This window comes from Myotis daubentonii, chromosome 7, assembly GCF_963259705.1.
Source record: "Myotis daubentonii chromosome 7, mMyoDau2.1, whole genome shotgun sequence".
Classification (NCBI taxonomy): domain Eukaryota; kingdom Metazoa; phylum Chordata; class Mammalia; order Chiroptera; family Vespertilionidae; genus Myotis; species Myotis daubentonii.
In genome coordinates this window covers 36,742,681-36,758,507 of record NC_081846.1, presented here as the reverse complement: position 1 = coordinate 36,758,507, position 15,827 = coordinate 36,742,681, and the positions used below count along the sequence as shown (strand labels likewise).

At 58.7% G+C, this 15,827-nt stretch overlaps 1 protein-coding gene across 1 annotated transcript; it reads right to left on the bottom strand.

The window, feature by feature from the left end:
• Window positions 1-6,628: 6,628 nt before the first annotated feature.
• RNPEPL1 (arginyl aminopeptidase like 1) lies at window positions 6,629-15,718 on the bottom strand. The gene is made up of 11 exons (XM_059703782.1): window positions 15,040-15,718; window positions 12,177-12,317; window positions 11,470-11,621; window positions 10,921-11,037; window positions 10,501-10,736; window positions 10,128-10,241; window positions 9,702-9,814; window positions 9,503-9,611; window positions 8,359-8,589; window positions 8,143-8,285; window positions 6,629-7,643 (listed from the first exon to the last, which is right to left on the bottom strand). The coding sequence occupies exons 1-11, from the start codon at window positions 15,571-15,573 to the stop codon at window positions 7,356-7,358; spliced, it is 2,178 nt and encodes a 725-aa protein (XP_059559765.1). The 5' UTR covers window positions 15,574-15,718; the 3' UTR covers window positions 6,629-7,355.
• Window positions 15,719-15,827: the final 109 nt, after the last annotated feature.

The following is a 15,827-nucleotide window of genomic DNA, read 5'->3' as shown; positions in this document are numbered from 1 at the left end:
GCTTACTTCAACCATTCAAGACCCCCATGGCGCTAGCTCTCACAGAAGATGATTCCCACCTCACGGCAGGCTGGAGGCTGTCCTTAGCTGAAAGAAATCAGGAAAGGCCAGGGCTCTACGTCCTCTGGGGGTCCTGAAAGAATTTTTCCCCTGGGGTGCTGGGCAAGTGATTTGCCCCAGGTAACACGTAAGTGTGGGGCCAGCTCAGGATCTGGGCTCCTAAGGTGGGGCCTCTGTTGTGCCACTTACCCAGGCTTGCAAGCTGTGTCCTGGACAGGGCCCTTGCTCAGAGAAGGGGCCAGGGGACAGCTGGTGCTCGGTAGGCAGCAGCCCAGGCCTGCAAGGAACAGGTGAGTGACCAGCACTGAGATGACATTAGGCCATTCTCCTGTCAGCCTGCCTGGCACAGCTTGTCCTGGACCACCCTTGCCCCATATGCCCTGTGTTCCTCACCCTTGGGTGGAGAGATGCTCCCCAGCCAATTAGGAGCCCAGGCCCCTCTGGCTCCTAGGTATCAGGAAGAGTTGGAAACAGCCTGGGATGGTAGGACAAGAATCTTCTGGAGGAAGCTAGTTCTGGAGCCCAGAATCCACACTGGGACAGTAGTTATTTCAAATCTGAGCCTCAGGGCCCTCACGGGGGTGGGACTCTCCCCCACCCCCAAGTGCTATTTGAGGGTTGCAGAGGCCCTGTGGGATTGCAAGGGGATGGTCCGTGAAGGTCACGGTCCTGGGATGTGTGACAGTCCTGGTTCTGGGCTGTGGGAGTGAGGGCCACAAATCAGGATGTCTCAGCTGGGTTGGGGAGGGGAAGTGGGGTCCTGGAAGCTTGGGTCTGTCCCCTTCCCCTGCCTTCAGAAATCTTGCATGTAGGACTGGAACAGGGACCATCTCAGTCTTAAGAGCAACCATGGGCGGTTCTGCAGAATTGAGGGTTCCACCCCTGACTCTGGAGCTGGGGACAGGTCCAAATGCCCCAAGAGCTCCAAGGGTCAAACTCATTTGAAACGATGAGACGGTGAGTTTGTACGATCCTCACACATCCCACGGGTCCCATTCCACAAACGGAGCTTCTAAGGGAGGAGAGGGCAGCCCAGCACATTAGAACGCCAGCCTTCCCAAACCAGGCTGACCTTGTTCACTTTGCTCATTGCTGTGGGAGAAGTGGATTCTTTGGGGTCGTGTTTTAGATTAAGTTTCAGGTTTTTTCAAAAAAACTCCATTATGAAAATAATATGGAAGCATGTAGTCTGTTGAGATCTCACTTCCAGGTGTATCCTCTTGGTTCAAATAAATTTTTATAAAAATTTAAAAAATACATGCTTCTTATAGGATTCCCTCCCCCTCCCCCAATACACACTATTGCTCCCAATGGTTACATGTTAAATTCTATTATGAACACAATGCAGGTAATCCCCACAGTTGACTCCTGTTCTTGAAGTGAGCACATGTCAGATGTAGGCTGCTCTGTGCGTCATGGATGCTGCTGTAGTCACTGCGGACTGGAATCTTTTCCCCTCCCCTTACCCATTTATTTTTGAACAAAGAGGCTTGTCTGGGGTGGGTGGTAGTGATCTCTTTAGCACCCTGCCCAATCCCATTAAAGCCCCTCGGAGGTGCTGTGCTGGGTCGGGGTGCTATGGGCAGCCTGGCCAAGCCCCACATTTAGCAATCACTTCCCTGCTCTGAGGCTTCAGTTCTCCCTGTGTCTGGCCAGGTGACTATTTAGAGATGTCAACCAACGGTCCTTGGTGCCAATTTCATGTTGACAAGAATCTCTAGTTTGGGGTGCAGTGAAGAAGGGAACGTTGTTCAGTGCAAGATAGCCCAGTGTGCATGGCTATGAAGACAGCATGGTTGTGAGGTAGCCTTGGGGTCAGGACCCTCTCTGGCTAAACAGCTATGCCGTGCTCCTTGTGGGTCTGCTCTGCTCTGGTGAGAAATCTCTAGTGTTTCAGGGGAAAACTCAATCTTCAGTGGAAATTAAAAGTTACCTCTGTGGCCCTGGCCTGTGTGGCTAAGTAGGTTGGGTGTCATCCCATGCACTGAAAGGTTGCTGGTTCAATTCCAGGTCAGGGCACATGCCCGGTTGTGGGCTGGGTCTCTGGGTGGGGGGCATGCAGGAGGTAGACGATTGATGCTCTGCTCTCACACCTACGTTTCTGTTTCTCCTTCTCCCTTTCCCTCTTAAAGAAAAAAGTGGCCCTAACCGGTTTGGCTCAGTGGATAGAGCGCCAGCCTGCGGACTGAAGGGTCCCAGGTTCGATTCTGGTCAAGGGCATGCACCTTGGTTGCGGGCACATCCCCAGTAGGGGGTGTGCAGGAGGCAGCCGATCCATGTTTCTAACTCTCTATCCCTCTCCCTTCCTCTCTGTAAAAAATCAATAAAATATATATATTTTTAAAAAGTGCCCTCTCTATATGCACCCCTATGTTCATAGCAGCACAATTCACCATAGCTAAGATTTGGAAACAGCCTAAGTGCCCATCAGTAGATGAATGGATTAGAAAACTGTGGTACATCTACACGATGGAATACTATGCTGCTCTAAAAAGGAAGGAACTCTTACCATTTGCAACGTCATGGATGGAACTGGAGAGCATTATGCTAAGTGAAATAAGCCAGTCAATAAAGGAAAAATACCACATGATCTCACTCATTCATGGACAATAGAGACCATTATAAACTTTTGAACAATAATAGATACAGAGGCAGAGCTGCCTCAAACAGATTGTCAAACTGCAGTGGGAAGGCCGGGGAGGGTTGGAGGGCAGGAGGTAGGGGGGTAAGAGATCAACTAAAGGACTTGTATGCATGCATATAAGCATAACCAATGGACATAAGACACTGGGGGATAGGGGAGGCTAGGGGACTGTCTAGGGCGGGGGGATAAAATGGTTACATATGTAATACCCTTTGTAATACTTTAAGCAATAAAAAAAATAAAAATAAAAAAAATATATAAATGCAAATTTTAAAAATAATGTAAACAACTTAAAAAAAATAAAAAAAATAAAAAGTGCCCTCTCTGAGCCATAGGGGAGCTGGCTTATACCAACACAGGTCCCTGTCCCTGGTCCCTGAGTGTTCCATCCTCATGCAAATGAGTACTCCAAATTTTTGTGATTCAATTGGCCCAAAGGCACTATTCCAGTTGATCAAAATGGAGCTGCTCTGATTGGTCAATAAAGAAGCTGATGCGATATTGCTGTGCAGTTCTGATTGGACTGGGAAAGCCTCAGTCCTGTTGGTCGAAATAGGATTCCAAGGGCTGGCTCAAATGGCAGGCATGGTGCAGGCAGGCAGCTCAGTGCAAATGCAGGTAGTTGAGTGCAGGCTGCTCACTGAAGTGCAGTTTTCATGAGAGGCCTGAGTTTGGAAATGGCCGTTAGGCTCCGTTTTTTGTTTGTTTGTTTTAAATTTGAGCCCAGTCAGCGACCAGGAGCCCTTCTTTCTCAGAGTCCACAGAAAGTAGGAAAAATGCATAGCCTTAAGAGCTAACATCAGATTCTTCTAAATAAAGGCAAGTCTGTGTCAGGAAAATACCTTTTGGGTATGTGAGTTGCCCAGGGCATGGCTGCTGCAGGTGTCTCAGCCTGGATGTGGAGGTGTGACAGGGAAGGGGAGGCAAGTCAGTGGCTAAGGAAACGAGGCTGGGGTCCGGGTGGGTGAGGGCCAACAGAGAAGTCACCTGGGTGTGGAATGAAGGACATGTTGAGTGAGGACGCCTTGATCATTTTGAACTTTTTCGTGTGGATTTTTCTGTCTCCCTATGACTCTCAGGTATTCAGTAAATCCTCTGACAACTTCCTGTATACTTTCCCTTTTCAGAGCCCCCTTGCTAACTCTAGCATTTGTCTTGCTATTCCAGCCCATGCATCCAGTCTTCATTGTGACCATTTACTGGCTTTTCATTTTTAATAATTGTCCCTTAAAACATTTCAAGGTCTCTGGCAGGTTCTTTCACACTCCCTTTGTTTCACCAATGCCTATCCCTGTCCATGGCTTATTTCCAGCCCCGCGTGTGGCTGAGATTTTAACGCCTTGGATTGGAAAGTCCTCGTCTGATTCCTCGACTGGCTGACTGCTCAGCTGTTGGTTTGGTGTGTTGAGTGGCTCTCCTCATACTTCACTGCTTCTCCCGTGAGCCGGATCTTTAGGTCGGAAGTTTCCAGTTCTGCCCAAGGCATCTGACCTAAAACAGGGGGACTTACACTAGTAAAAGTTGGGGGTGGTGGTGGGAGAGAAGCACCCCAGGGATGAGCCTGGACTGCACAAGACACCGCCTGTGGGACACAGGAAACCTTATCTGGACCCTCGGACCCTGAGAGGCTGCGGGCAGTGCAGGCTCTACATGCAAATTGCATCTCCCTCACCCTTCCTCAGGCTTCAACTCTCCATCCTGCCTCATGGAAGCCATCTGGCCTAGGTCCCACCTCCCTGGGCCCCAGCAGATCTGATATTCAGACCCTCCCCCAGCTCCATCGACACCACCCTCCTGCTGCCTCAGGACTCAATTCTCTGTCCCGCATTATATGTGGTGGGAGTGGTTGCATGAGGCCAGTGTGAACAGAAGGGGTGCATGGTCCCCACGTGTCCAATCACCAGTGTGAGCCCCTTGTTTATCTGTGGTTAGGTGCTTGGAATGTTTGAGATGTACTGTCATCCCTCAGTCTGGTTCCCTGAGGACCCAGTGCCAGGAAGCCCCCACCCCAGTGCTGGCCTGAAGTGAACAAGTAGCACAAGTGAGAAATAAACCCGGGAGGCTGAAATCTTGGCATCTCAGAGTTGTCTGTTGCTGGAGTGTAGTTTAGCCTGCGTGGTATGGAAAGCAACCCCTTGGCGAGGGTGCTACTCTAATACCCAGGATGTGTGCTGCCGGCTTGGGGGCTGGCTGGGGCCCATTACTGAAAGCAGGAATGCTGCAGCCGAGGAACTTGTGGGAAAACAGCTGTGATGGCTCATGAGACCGATGACGTCCTAAATAACTTGGTCTGGTGAAGAGGTTGGGAAACATTAGCACGTGTTGGTCACAGGCTGCATTGGGGAAGATACTACTAAGAAAAGATGGTTGGAAAAGTATTCTGGGTTTGTAAGCTGGGAGGAAAGGAATTGAGAAAAGCTAGGAGGGATGCAGGGACCCCTGGGCTAAGAGCACCCTGCTGGCCCCAGAGGGCAGATCAAGGTCCAGGACAACATCAAGGATATGGGTGTGGTCACTTCTGTTATGACAGCTGAGAGCTGCTTCTGAGCTGTCCAAAGTCCATAGAGGCTGGCAGGGTGGGCCCCTCTCAGCAGTGACCATCCAGGAGGGCTGCAGGCCCATAGGACTGGAACCAAGGGCATGTTGAGGCCACCACTTTGTGAGAACTGAACTGCCAAAGAAACTCAGAGCCAGGACTGCAAGTTTGGGACTAGAGACTTGCACACAGCCTTGGCAGGGGAGAGGCTGAGCAGTGCAACCCCCAAAGGAGGGCTTCTTGGCCAGAGCCATGTTCAGAGGCCAAGAAGACAGGATGAGGATGGACCTCTGAGGGTGGAGCCAAGGCCCCAGAGCTGCCCATTCCCGGAACAGAGTCCCTTGCAGCACCTGCCTGGCAGGACAGGGGCTGCTAGGCACCTTCTGTGTCCTCCTCCCCCAGGATGTTGTTGCAGTGGCCTGGTCTCTGTTCCCTGTAGGGAGGGTGAATGTCCTTGGGTTGAGTGAAGCCCCACCCGGCCCTGGTGCAAGGCTGGTACATGGACCCCCATTCCTGGAGACTACCCAAGACCCTGGGTATGGGCTTGTGCCACAACTGGGTTGGGAGGTGGGGGGGCACCTCCAGGGGAGGGGAGGTCTGAAGTGCAGGGAAAAGTCAATGGGACATTTGGTGACCTGGGGGCTGGATGTGGTGACACCAGGGTTGCTGGCCTGCCATTTCCGGTCCCACCATGTCCTGGCCCCTTGTGAAAAGGAAGCTCAGGGCCTGAATCTGGCCAGTGGGCTGGGTAACATGTCACTTTGGACCAGAGCATGTAATCCTGGCATGAGACCGGTAACCAGATAGCATTGCTGCTCTGTTGGCCTGAGCCAGCCGCCACCCTATAAACTCAGTGGCTGCATCATGGCCACAGCCCACAGCTCAGCCGTTCTTTTGGTGACGGCCTGAGTGGGAGTCCCCAACCTTAGTGCCTCTTCTGATCCCCCTCTGTACCACAGCCTCTTCAGGATCTACTCTAGTGGCCGTCACAGCCCTGCCCCCACCCTGTCTCGCTCCTCTGAGGAAACACCCCACCACTCACCTCTCCCTTTACCTCCTTTGGGGTGGGGAACCACTGCTGAGAAAGGCCCAAAGGGTGGTGACAAGTGGCCTACCTTTGCTTTGGTGTCTGAGGGTTGAATGGGGCGCCCAGAGGCCTGGCCTAGGAGCTGGGAAGGCTGGCCCTTAGAGCCCAGAGGCTGCAGGGCAGAGTCAGATGGCCGGGAGTGGCTGGAGTGCAGGGGAAGACCCTCAGCCCCATACAGCATCCTCCTGCCTCTGGCTAGGGGCCTATGTATCTGAGGATGGGCTTCGGCCAGCTCCTGACCTCGCCCCAGAGCACTCAGGCAGATGCAAAGGACAAAGGCCGGGGTGAATACGCTGGGAGGTCATTTTCAGAGTGGAGGTTTAATGGGATATCACGGCGACCCTGTCACAGCGGTCTTCTGGGTGGCCCAGCTTGGAGCGTGGGGTCCCCAGGCCTCTCCCAGCACGGTGGGCCTAAAAAGAGCACCAGCACCACCCGCTACCTTCCCTCCGGGCACAGTTGCACTAGCCCAGCAGCCACGAGATAGACATCCTGTCCCACATCCCCTGGGGCCTGGGGCCCCCTGTTCCCTGAGGGGCTAAGGCTTTCCAGGGGCCCTTCCCCAGGGATGTCCATTCTCTCCTCAGTGTCCCCTGCCCCCACACTGAGGGCGTGTATGCATCCTCGACCCTCTGCCAGGGGCCAACCGAGGCTGCTCACCCCAGGTTCGGGGTGTAGGGCTCTGCGGGAGGCATGCTGTGGGGACAGCGCAGCTCAGGCCTCCCGGCAGACATAAGGCACAGTGTGGTGGTCGCTATGGGACTGTGGGGCCGTCACCCCAGGGGCAGAACCCGGCAGTCAGTGTTGAGACAGAAGGACGTGGCGTGTGCTGGCTGCTCTGGGGCCTGCAGTGCAAGAGAGCTGGGGGGACCATGTCCACGGGCCTCGGCTGGCCACGAGGAAGTCCCTGGGAGAAGCCACAGGAGGGGCATGTGTGGGCCCAGGCAGAGCTCGTGGCCAGAGCCGATATGCAGTCATGGCAGGCCTGGGCCACAGAAGGCACAATTGTGGTGTCTGGGAGGTCTGGGCTAGGCAGACACGTTGACGTCCCTGAGAGCAATGGCGCTGCTGGGGGCCTCGTCCCCGAGCAGCAGGGCAGGCGTGTCCACGTCCCCCTCGGCTTCTGCTCCAGCACCACCCTGCTCTGCACTGGGCTCCGCGCTGGGACCCAGGCCCTGGGTCAGGATCTGCTGGATGGTCCTGCGCAGGTTGGGGTGCAGCCGGCCCTGTGTCTGGTAGAAGACTTCCAGCGCAAAGGACTTGAGGGCACCAGTGCAGAGGTCCTCATACAGCGGGATGGTGTACATGCGGGACATCTGGGCGGGGGGACATGGGTCACACTGGCTGCTCTCCTGCCCCTCCTGCAGCCCACCTGCCCTGGGCCCAGACTCTCAGTGCCAAAGGGAGGGCCCCTGTTAGCCTCTCACCCCCACTATAGGCCTTCTGCAGAGGGAGCTTGGGCTGGGGGCACTGATGGGACAGGGCAGAGAGGCCCCTGTAGGCCTGGAACCGTTAGGCTTCTGGGAAGCTCAGATGCCCCTGGTGCCCAGGCTAGGAGCCCAAATGCCCATAGGCCAGGGCCAAGTGGGCCTAGACCTCCAGACTGCTCCCAGCGTGTCCCCTCCAGACACAGCCTCCCAAGGACTGGGACGGTGGGGTCTGGACTCTTCCCATGTGGTACCCACCCCACTGCCAACCCAGATGCCAAGTCTTCCCCACCCCATTCTCTGGGATGTCCAGCCTGAGCAGCCAGACTGGAGGGTCAGGTGAGGCGGTGAGGGTAGGAGAGGCAGGGGCCCATGCAGGTGACCACACCTGGCTCTCGAGGAAGCGCCGGACCCGGTGGAGGTCAGGGTAGTAGTCGTTTCGGACTACGATCTGCAGCCAGCGGATGCGGATCTCAGCGTTCATGGAGTCCAGCAGGGAGGAGTAGCACTTGGACAGGCTCATCACCACCTCTGCGGGGCCAAGGGCAGGTCAAGGCTGGCAGGCACACCCACCCCCAGCCACCCTAGCAGCTCCAGGACCCACCCTGGGGCAGCGGGGACCCATCCAGCAGCCTGTCCAGGAAGAGTGCCGTCTGGAAGGTCCTCCACTTGGAGATGTCGATGGCGCTGGCTGAGGCAGCTGCCTGCTCCAGGGGCTCCGCGGTCCACAGCCGGAAGAGGGCCTCCACGGGCCGGGTTAGGCTGGATCCCTGAGACAGGTCTGGCTCGGCCAGCGGCGGCCCCGTGGCATTGAGCCAGCGCTCAAACTCCAGCCCTGCAGGGAGGTGTGATCCTGGGGTCCCCACTGGGCTGGGAGGGGCCATCCAAGGCCTGCCCAGGAGTCCCCAGACCATGGGGGTATCCCTAGGCATGACTGTTCCAGGGCCCAGAAGCCCCCAAGGCAGGGACAGTGTGGGGAGGCTGGAGTCAGCGCTAGCACCTGCCACTTCAAGCCACCAGACTGGCTTCTGTCAAGGGGCACAGGGAGGCCAGAGGCTCCAGTTGATGAGTAAGGGACTCCAGTCCCCCCTGCTTCTCCTAGACACAAGACAATGGGGCACTTAAAACCCAACCTCAGCACTGAGGGGTAGTGGTCTGTGTACCATGCTGATAAAGTGACATTCCTGCTCTAAAGCCCTAGTACTGGTAACTGTGGGGGCAGGCCCTGCCCACCCCCCACCTCCAAAAGCCCTTGGTACACTTAACAAACCTTCCCAAACAGGTTCACCCCACCCAGAATGCCCAGCTGCACCTCACTGCCCTCCAGCAAATCTTGGCCTCTCCTATACCTCAGACCCCTCCTTTCATCTCTAAGCTCTCATACCCCCAGGGATACCCTCATGGGTGTCAAGCAGGCCGGTGGGCTTCAGCGCGCTCTGAGGCAAACCTCCCTCCACCCTGCCAACCCTGCCCAGGCCCTTTGCACACACCGTTTTCATGGCCCCCTTCTGAGACTGCCTAAATAGGTTGGCTTGGCCCAAGTGCCACCTCTTTCTGGAAGCTCCCTGGGCTCCACCAGGCTGGGAAGCACACCCTGGCCTCCCAGCCTGAGGCTCACACTGTCCAGGGAGGATGTCGGAAGGAAGGATGGATGAACCTGTGGGACTTTCTCCAGGCAGAAGTGGCATCCTGTGCAGGTGCGGTCCCCAACCCCCCTCACACCAGCACTCCCCTCGTGCTGGCCTCACCTGCCCGGCAGTCCACACTCTGCTCCTTCAGCTCTGGGAAGAAGCTCAGAAAGGAGTCCAGAAGGTCCTGGGCCACCACACTGGTGAACTTGTACTTCTCCACGTAGGCCTGTGAGGGTGGGACAGAGCTCAGCAGGCCTGGGACTGGACAGGGGCAGGGGCAGGAGGAACAGGACCTGTCCAGGACGGGGCTGCTCACTCGAAGGAAGTCGTCAAAGCGCTGGGGGTCCCCACAAAGCTGGGACAGGTAGTAGACGAAGCAGTAGCCCTTCTCGTAGGTGAACAGGTTCATCAGGTGGCTGGGGTTCACCCCTGAAACAACACTGGTGCGAGGTCATGCCCCCCTTCTATGTTCCGGGGAACAGGCAGGGGTGGTCAGGTGAGTGGAGCAAGAAGGGCCAAGGGCCACTGTTCCACATGAGTCCAGAGGCCATGGTGACAAGTGCTCAGAGCCCATGAAAGGCTCTGGGAGGGAGCCTCGGGAGGCGTTCTTGGGGCTGGGGTCCCCTGGCTTGGCATTTGCAGGGACTCAGCCATGGTGGGGCTAGAGCAAGCACAGGGTGGGAGAGAAGGCTGTGGGGTGGCATCTGCAGAGCCTGGAGTAGGGCCTGGAGGGAGTGTGTACCTGGCTCCAGCTTGACTTGCAGCTTGCTGACTGGGCTGTCCTCTCCGAGGAGTTTCATCTGCCTGTGCAGGGCATCCAGGCGGAAGGCCGTCTCCAGACAGGTGAAAGCAGCACCTGATGGTCACAGAGGCAGGGGAGGCGGGAGGAGAGGGGGCAGGCCTGAGCACAGAGCAGGTGTGAGGCTGTCCCTGTCCTGTGCCTTGTGGAGCTGACCCAAGGCCACCTCCCTGGACACACCGTCACAGGGGCCTGCACCCTGGAGGCTGGGCTGGGCTGCAGTGCCTGGGACAGCCCTGGTGGTGCCAGCCAGCGCAAGTCCAGAGCAGTGCCCTCACCTCCCGTCCCCTGCCCCTGGGCTGGCTGCAGGCAGTACCATAGGTCTCGGTGGTGATGCGGCGCTGGGCATAGGTGGCCAGGCCTTCGCTCAGCCACATCTCTTCCCACGTGGCATTGGTAACGGCATTGCCAAACCAGCTGTGGGCCACCTCGTGGATGACATCGATGACCAGGAACTCGTCACACTCCAGGATGGAGGAGATGACAAAGGTGAGGCAGGGGTTCTCCATGGCCACGATGGGGAAGGAGGGGGGAAGGAAGACGATGTCGTACCTGCCCCAGGAGGGAGGGTAGGCCGGTGACCGTGAGAGGGTTGGGGATCTGGGTGGTGGGTGTCACTTCCTTCCCAGAAGGTCAGACAAGGCCCCCCCCTCCCCAGTTGCTCCTGGGTAGGATGTGATTTGCCCTCTGACCCCTCTTGTGGCGTGCCAGGGCTCCCAGGTGCTCCAGGACATACCTGCCCCACATATACGGCCCATACAGCCGCTCGGCCGCACTCAGCCACTGCTCCACCACGCCTGACAGCTTGCTGGTGGCCATGGACAGGAGGCACGGTTCGGCCCACACACGGCTCCTATCACAGCAGGGAGAGCATGGGCTGAGGCTCACTCTGCCCTGCTCACCCCACCAGCCCCTCCCTCTGCTTCTGGGCTCAAGTACCACCCATGTCTTGTCCAGCCCGCTCCTGCCCACCCTCACCCCTTGCCTCACTGGATGGCCACCATGCAGGCCCTCTTGTGGTAGGGGCCAAGCCAAACATGGAGGGGCTGCTTGGTTCCTTTTATCTCTAAGTAGAAGGAACCTGCGTGGGCTTAAGAAGGATGCCCGGTGGTCGGGGGCCAGGCTGCCAGGTCTGGGGGTAGGTGGGGTGAGTGGAGCCTGGCAAGAATGGCCCAAGGCCATGGCAACGAAGCAGAGCTGGTCTCCACAGTGTGGGATCTCCCCAAGGCCAGGGACCCAGGTAGCAGCAGCAGCTGCTGCAGGAAGCAAGACTCAGAGACTTTACCTGGGCCCAATGTCTGCCGGCTGCAGGTCCCCGGCCACCAGGGCCACGAGGTAGGCGGGGACGGGGTGCTCCATGTGGAAGTGGTAGACGCCCTCTTCCTCCACGTAGGTGCTCTTTGTGGCACTCATCAACACCTGCACCCCCGACGGGGCCTGTACATGGGAGGCCCCACCCATCAGGGCACCTACAACTCAGATCAGGCACCCCAAGTCCCCAATAGAAAATCCTACAACCCAGGTCGGAAAAACCCATATTCATGTAGGAACCCCACAATCCCTCAACAGGGCACACCGCAACTGAGGTTAGGGAGCCCAGTGTCCTTGATGGGGAACCCCATGCCCTCTGTCAGGGTACCCACAAACTGGGTCAGAGAGCCCCACACCTGTCAGGGAGCCTATCACTCCATAAGAGAACCCCCATGCTAAGCTCCTGGTCTGCAAACCTCTTGCCCCCCTGGGTGGGGGCTGCCACCCTCAGGCCCGGGAGCCCTGGCCCCTACCAGGGGACCTGCAACTCCATTTGAGCCTCCTTCTCAGGGTCCTTTGCTCATTCCAGGGCCAGGGCCCCAATCATCAAATAGCCCTCTCCCTGAAGAGGAACCCTTCCTCCCCGCCCCCCTCCCCCCAGTGAGGAGGGTGGGGTCCTTCTAGGAAGGTGATCCCGCTTGGCCTGGGTGGAGTGAGAAGGCCAGGTGGGTAGGTGTTGACCTTGACTACAGCTGAGTAGGTACACTTGACAGCGGGTGTGTCAAAGCAGGGGAAGAAGGAACGGTTGCAGACAGAGTGGCCTTGGGTGAAGACGAAGGGCTTGGCACTGCCGTAGGTCAGCTCGGGGTCCAGCCACCAGATCTGCAGACAGGCGACAGGCAGGGCATCAGCGGACACCCTCCCCACCACAGTGGGCCCAAACTGCTGTCCTGCTCAGGCTTCTAGGCCCAGAGCCTCTGGAGGAAGGACCCAGGGGGCTGGGAGGCAGTGGGTGGCCTAACCAGGCTCACCCAGGGCAACAGCCACTCCCAGTCATTACCAGGCAGGGGGACATGCATCCAGAAGCCAGCCTGTGCCCCTCACCCCAGCCTCCAAAGGGAAACCAAGGCACAGTCAGAACACCCGAGTCCAAATTCTCACAGGCTAGCCGGCAACAAATCTGGTCTTGGCCCGGAAAGGGAGTCAGGACATGGAAACAGGGAACGAGAGCTTCCTGATGATCCCCACACGAGCAAGCACAAGCTCAGGGTTGCCCCTGAGCATGGGATCAGCCTCGCCGGGAAGGAACCCCCACAAGGAAGATAAGCTCCAGACCAGGGGACGGTGGGCCGTAAGCTGAGGCCAGGCACTCAAAGAGGACAGGCAGGACAGAAGTGGCCATGGGCAGGGCCACGGGGCCTGTGCCTGGAGCACTATGGACAGATCCCACAGCAGCCTGTGAGAGGCTGTCTCCCCTGCAGACGCCTGCCAAATGCTCACAGACTTCTTCAAATCTCCCTTTAGCTGCTGTGTCTCTGTCCCCTCACCACAGAGAGCCCGCAGGAGTAACTTGCTGACCCCCATGGCTGCCCCATTGGTTCAGGAGCCCTGTCTTGAGAGCCTGTTAAAACATGCAGACTCCTGGGCTCCGCCCCAGAAGATTCCCAACTGGGACCCAGGAATTTGCATTAAGGAGATGCCCTCCAGTGGAACATACTGCAGGCAGCCCTCTGTCCACCCTGGAGACAGGCTCCATTAGTCCCCCAAACTCCCTTTAACCCTACCACCACCACGTCTCACGGACCCCTTCCCTCCCCTCCCCTGTAGCCCTCCTTGGGCTCTACCCAGCTCAGACCTCCTGTCCCCACTGCCCACATCCACCTCTCAGCCCAGTGGGCACTGCTCACTCCTCAGCCTCAGAGACCAATGGGGTCCACAGTCCTCCCTGGAAGTCAGGGGCTGGAACAGACACCCAGGTAGGCAGGACCCCACCTCAGAGGGGGCCACAAACTCCTAGGGTGCACAGGGCCAAGGAGCTGAGGTGTAGGTGCTGATTGGCTGGAGAAGGAGCAGGCCCAAGGGCTCCAGACACCACAGGGCAGGAAGAGAGTCCTTCTTGCTGGTGGGTGGGGTTCAGGAATGGGGTACAAGGAGCATGGGCCCCAGAGTCTGCACCCCAAACTGCCTCCCAGGGAGCTGCATATTAACTTGGCACAAGGACAGGCTCTGAGCCCTGGGGCATTCACACATGATGGTGGGAACTGAGGACAGACATCAAAACTCTGTCCTCCACAAGTAGACCAGTTCATGGGCCAGGTCCCTGTGCTCCAGCCCACAGCCCCAGAGGTGCACAGACTGGGGGCCAAGCTGCCCCTCCCTATCTGAGCACCCAAGGGCCCCACAGCAAGCCATAGAAAGCCCAGGGACAACAGCCACCCTTGCTGGCATAGCTCCATCCCCACTGGGCTGTTGAGGGCCCTGATTCCACTACTCAGCTGGCCACGGTCTTGGGTGAACCAGACACGGGCTCCAAGTTCACATAACAAGGTCAGAGAGGAGCACATCCCTCCAGTTCTCACTGCTGTGCTGGGAGGCATATCTGTCTGAGACCCAGACCACCCCAGCATGCCGCAGGGGCCATCCCAGCCACCAGTGGCCAGCACACCTGAGAGAGCTCAGGGAAGGAGGGGAGGTGGCAGGGCCTACTACGTGCTCCTGGGAATCATGCAGGAAGCCCAAAGTTATGTGTCTGGTCCAGGACCTTTCTGTCCAGATGTCACCTTGGTGGCTACTGGCCTAATGCCTGAACACCACCTGTCCATCATCCTGTCCCTTTGCATGCCATGGGCAGTAACAGACGGAACCTCCTGGGGCCTTCCAGAGCTGTGTGCATGGTGTGTGTGTGTGTGTGTGTGTGTGTGGAGGGGGGTGGTGTCACATGTGTGCTGTCCACATGGGAGCCCAGGGCCATCTAGCTTTTCTGGCAGAGCCTCTGGGGCAGTGGGAGCTCTGTGCCCAAGTCCTGCAGAGCTTACATGTGCCTGTTGGGGACATACACAGGGCCACGCCGCCACATTATCCTGCCAGTCCTCACTCAGGAGGCCCAAAGCATTAGAGCCAACCTGGCCCTCAGCCTCCTGCTCCACCAGTTCTGCCCCTCATGCCACCTCCAGAAAACAGACCTGGTGTCCACAAGTCCTCAGAAGGCCCAGGTCACACGGAGGCCCTTCCACATCTGACACCCCTGGTCTGCCCCTCAGTGCTAGGCTCCAGCAGATTCATGGCTTGGCAAGTGCTGCCCTGTCTCTACACAACTGAAAGGAGAGGCCTCCCTTGGTGGCCTGCTGTTACTGGGCCAGCACTTGGGCTCTCACTCTGTCCAAGCCTCCTATGGACTCTCCAGGCACCTGTACAGGATTCCAGGACCAGGTTGGGGAGTGCCAGATGAGAGGCCAGTGCCCGTCTGGGGCCAATCTGTCCCTGTCTCCCTGCAGGTGCCCCAGCCTCACGTCCAGTTCCCTAACCTGGCAGAGTGGGAAGAGGCTGCCTGGAGACGTCCCCATGACCAGCCCACCGCCCTGGAGCCCACCCGGTCGGGACTCACGGCAGGGGCGTCGGTCGAGGTGTAGCGCAGGATGACCTGGAAGGGCTGGTGCGCCTGCAGCTCAGGCGGCAGCGTGACGGTGAGCGAGGAACCATAGTCGGTGAATGGGTCCACCCTGAAGGCCAGCGGGCAACAGGAGGGCTCGGCTCCGGGACCCTCGGGGAAGGCGGGCAGCGGGGGTGGGGGCGTGGACCCGGGTCCGGGGGTGGCGAAAGCAAAGGCGCAGGGCGGCTCGGCGGCGGTGGTGGCGTTGGGGGCGCGGCGGAAGGCGGCCGAGTGCAGGCGCAGGGCCGGGTGCGTGTCGAGCACGAGCGCGCGGGGCGCGGGCCGCAGCGCGCACAGCTCGAGCACCAGGCAGCCGGCCAGCTCGCGCGCCTCGGGCCGCAGCTCCAGGCCCAGCTGCAGGTGGCGGAGGCGGAAGAGCTGCGCGCTGGAGGCCGAGGCCACGTCCAGGGCGGGCGGCGGCTCCGGCGGCGGGCGGGCGGGCGCGGCCTCGGCGCCGGGCGCCTTGCGGCAGCAGCACTGCGCCGCCATGCCGCCACCCTAAGTGAAATCCATGGGCGGCTTCGCGCCGGGCCGCGGGGAGCCGGCGAGGGGTGCCGGGCGGCAGCGGCGGCGGCGGCCCGGCGCAGGCACAACAGGAAGTCGCGCTGGGAGCCGCCCGGCCCGGCCCCGCGCCGTGCGCCGCCCCGCTCTGACTCCGCTTGGCCGCCGCCGGGGGCGCTGTGCGCGGGGGACCGGGTAGCCGGGGACGCTGTGAGCCGGGGACCGGGTGGCCGGGCGCGCTG

Excerpts from the sequence above, each read along its gene's own strand:
- RNPEPL1 (XM_059703782.1), bottom strand. The coding sequence starts at position 15,573 with ATGGCGGCGCAGTGCTGCTGCCGCAAGGCGCCCGGCGCCGAGGCCGCG. Across the intron at positions 12,318-15,039 it reads CCTCGACCGACGCCCCTGCC|ATCTGGTGGCTGGACCCCGA; the intron begins GTGAGTCCCGAC and ends GCCTGTCTGCAG. Across the intron at positions 11,622-12,176 it reads CCTACTCAGCTGTAGTCAAG|GCCCCGTCGGGGGTGCAGGT; the intron begins GTCAACACCTAC and ends TCCCATGTACAG.